Source organism: Agrilus planipennis, unplaced genomic scaffold, assembly GCF_000699045.2.
Source record: "Agrilus planipennis isolate EAB-ADULT unplaced genomic scaffold, Apla_2.0 scaffold49, whole genome shotgun sequence".
Lineage (NCBI taxonomy): Eukaryota > Metazoa > Arthropoda > Insecta > Coleoptera > Buprestidae > Agrilus > Agrilus planipennis.
Window position 1 is genome coordinate 554,851 of NW_020438913.1, and position 1,127 is coordinate 555,977.

The following is a 1,127-nucleotide window of genomic DNA, read 5'->3' on the forward strand; positions in this document are numbered from 1 at the left end:
GACTTTTTTGTAGACCCTTTTAAGATGTACAATATTGTAGTACATTATTTTGATCTATCTCGTAAGGTTCAGCCAGCGTTTGCAATGTAAGCGCAAAAAATGTGTTTATTTACGACATCACATTAGAAACCTCAAAAATTATCAGCGTTTCCCTACTATATTATGCATGTATTATACATATAAACCTTCCTCTTGAATCACTGTATCTTTTAAAAAAAACCCCATCAAAATCCGTTGCGTAGTTTTAAAGATTTAATCATACATAGGGACAGACAGCGGAAAAACGACTTTGTTTTATACTATGTAGTGATGTAGGCATATATCAAATAAATATAACTAATTAATTAGCACTAATAAATATTTTTAGGAGGAGTGTTTCCTTCATCTTCAAGCACCTGTTGCAAGAATAACAGGTTTTGATACGCCTTTTCCGCATATTTTTGAACCATTTTATTTACCAACCAAATGGAGATGTTTGGAAGCAGTTAAAAATTTAATAGATTATTGATGCTTTAATTTATTAAGTACATGAGACCTGGATGTTAATCGTATAGCTAACAATTCGTTGTCATTGTTTTTATATTTACATCACGATTACTTATTAAATAAATTTTACCGCTAAAACCGTTTGAATTAAATTTCCCGCATTACCTACCTTCAAGCAATAGTTGCAGTAAGCCGTGGTCGTCCATCACGCCTGTGCGACGTGCATGCATGACACGAAGCGACGTGTGAGAGAAAAGCTCTGAGACGCTTTAAGGCATCTTTCATATATTTCACTAGTGTAAACAATAAACTAAACGGTGATTTTAAATTGTGATAAAAAACATTTTTAAAGTGTCTACATGCGTATTTGCGTTTGTTCATATCTACGCGAACCGATTCACACACGAACACAAGTGTTTCAAGATGAGCAGTAATCTCACTTACCACGAACAAATCACTGAGAACGGTAAGTTCGATAGTTTCATAGAAGATAGAGTTAAACCTCGCAGCCGCAAATATGAGTAATAATACATAAACGTATGTATGACTATTTCGTTGGCACGATTAAGCAAAGACAAACGTAGCGAAGGAATAAAAATGACCAACAAAATTGTTTCAAAGAAATTGACTGGCTGACTTTT

At 33.8% G+C, this 1,127-nt stretch overlaps 1 protein-coding gene across 1 annotated transcript in view; it reads left to right on the top strand.

Annotated features, from left to right (window-relative positions):
* Positions 1–624, top strand: part of LOC108733423 (2-oxoisovalerate dehydrogenase subunit beta, mitochondrial) — an 18,197-nt gene extending 17,573 nt beyond the window's left edge. The window contains exon 7 of the mRNA XM_025973516.1: positions 368–624. Coding sequence (XP_025829301.1) covers positions 368–508 — 141 coding nt within the window. The 3' untranslated portion in view covers positions 509–624. The remainder of the gene's footprint in view (positions 1–367) is intronic.
* The last annotated feature ends 503 nt before the right edge of the window (positions 625–1,127 follow it).